This window comes from Parus major, chromosome 6, assembly GCF_001522545.3.
Source record: "Parus major isolate Abel chromosome 6, Parus_major1.1, whole genome shotgun sequence".
NCBI classification, from domain to species: Eukaryota; Metazoa; Chordata; class Aves; order Passeriformes; family Paridae; genus Parus; species Parus major.
This window is the reverse complement of record NC_031775.1, coordinates 8,891,741-8,893,158: the sequence shown is the minus strand read 5'-3', so window position 1 is coordinate 8,893,158 and position 1,418 is coordinate 8,891,741. Positions and strand designations below refer to the sequence as shown.

Here is a 1,418-nt window from a genome sequence, read left to right as displayed (position 1 = left end):
CTCTTCCTGGCTAGAGGCAGGGCCCCTCTAGCACTGGTCATCCTCTCCTCCCTGGGCATACATGCTAGAGGTTCCTTCAAGGGGATCTGACAGATCATCCTTCTTTCTATAATATCTGGCAGTTTGGTCACGGGAGGTTGAGGTCACCTTCCTTTAGTGGAACTTTTCGGGTTAATGGTTCCCTGCCTGAGTTGACGCACTCGTGTTGCCAGGGCAGAAGTGGGTTTCCCATCCCACTTTCCCATGTCTTCCCCATGGTCACGTAGAAAGAACCACAGCTCGGTTTGTGGGGTGTACTCTCTCTCTCTAGCTGGGGAACGCTGGGCTTGGAGTTTTGGGCTTGTGACCCGCACTGGTGCCATATGGGATCTGCTCTTCCTCATCTCCTCCCTCATTTCCCTCATTTCCTCCTGGTGGCTCTTAATCACAGCAGAGCCTGCTGCGGGCCATTGATCATACTCTCAAAGTTTCTGAGCTTTGTTGGCAACAGAGCCCACCGTCTCTCAGCTGTTATCGGCATTAATCATTGCAATATAGGTGGTGTATTCATGTGGCCCTAAATTTGCCAGACTCCACAACATCTGCCCAGTGCACCTGACTTTGTCGGGGTCATTATCATGCTGTCCACCCCTCCCAAAAAGGACCTCTAATATCGCCACTTCTCTCAGCTGTTGGATCCCTTTCTCAATGGTTTTCCATTCCCTTCTACGATAGTGCTCTTCCATTCTCTCTCTGTGGACAAACCTCTCTCTTACACTCATCAAAAGCTTCTCCCAGAGGGAAAGGGGCCCTTGCTCCCTGACGAAAATCTGATTCACACCTGAGTCCTGGGTCAAGGGTCCCACATTCCTTGCCTCACCACCATCCAGCTGCACACCTGTACCTGTAAGGTCCCAGACCCGAAGTAACCAGGTTGTATAAGGCTCAAGCCCCCGCCTCACAATGTCTTTTTGTAACTTACGGAGACTGTCATATGTCAGAGACTCAGTAATGATTTCAACCTCTGGCTCCCCTGTGGGTTGTGAGGGCCCTCCTTTCTTATCCTTATCAACAGGGTGCTGTGACTTCATCTTAGACTTCCTGGTTTCCACAGGGGCAACAGCTGCTGGCTGTGACTGCCCTTGTGGCTCAGCTGGAACCTGGACGGTTGTAACGTCTGTGGGTTCCACTGCAGCACCATCAGACTCTCCCTCTTTGGGGCAGGGGGAGGGTTTCTCAGCAGCTGAGGAAATGCATTTCTTTAGCTTCTGGCTCATCTCATGCATCTCCTTCACCAGAACCCCCACCCACTCTGGGTGGTTCATTTCTGAGGTGGGCTGTGGGGCTGTGCCAGGCCCTGGGGCAGCACCCCCTGTCTCTGGGGTGGTGCTAGGCTCTGGGCAGCACCCCCTGTCTCTTGAGTAAGTGTCAGGGTGGTT

General features: G+C 52.9%; 1 protein-coding gene across 1 annotated transcript in view; it reads right to left on the bottom strand.

Moving 5' to 3' along the window:
• KCNMA1 (potassium calcium-activated channel subfamily M alpha 1) overlaps positions 1 to 362 on the bottom strand; it is a 255,043-nt gene extending 254,681 nt beyond the window's left edge. The window contains exon 1 of the mRNA XM_033515702.1: positions 201 to 362. Within this exon, the coding sequence (XP_033371593.1) occupies positions 201 to 362 (162 nt within the window). The remainder of the gene's footprint in view (positions 1 to 200) is intronic.
• Positions 363 to 1,418: the final 1,056 nt, after the last annotated feature.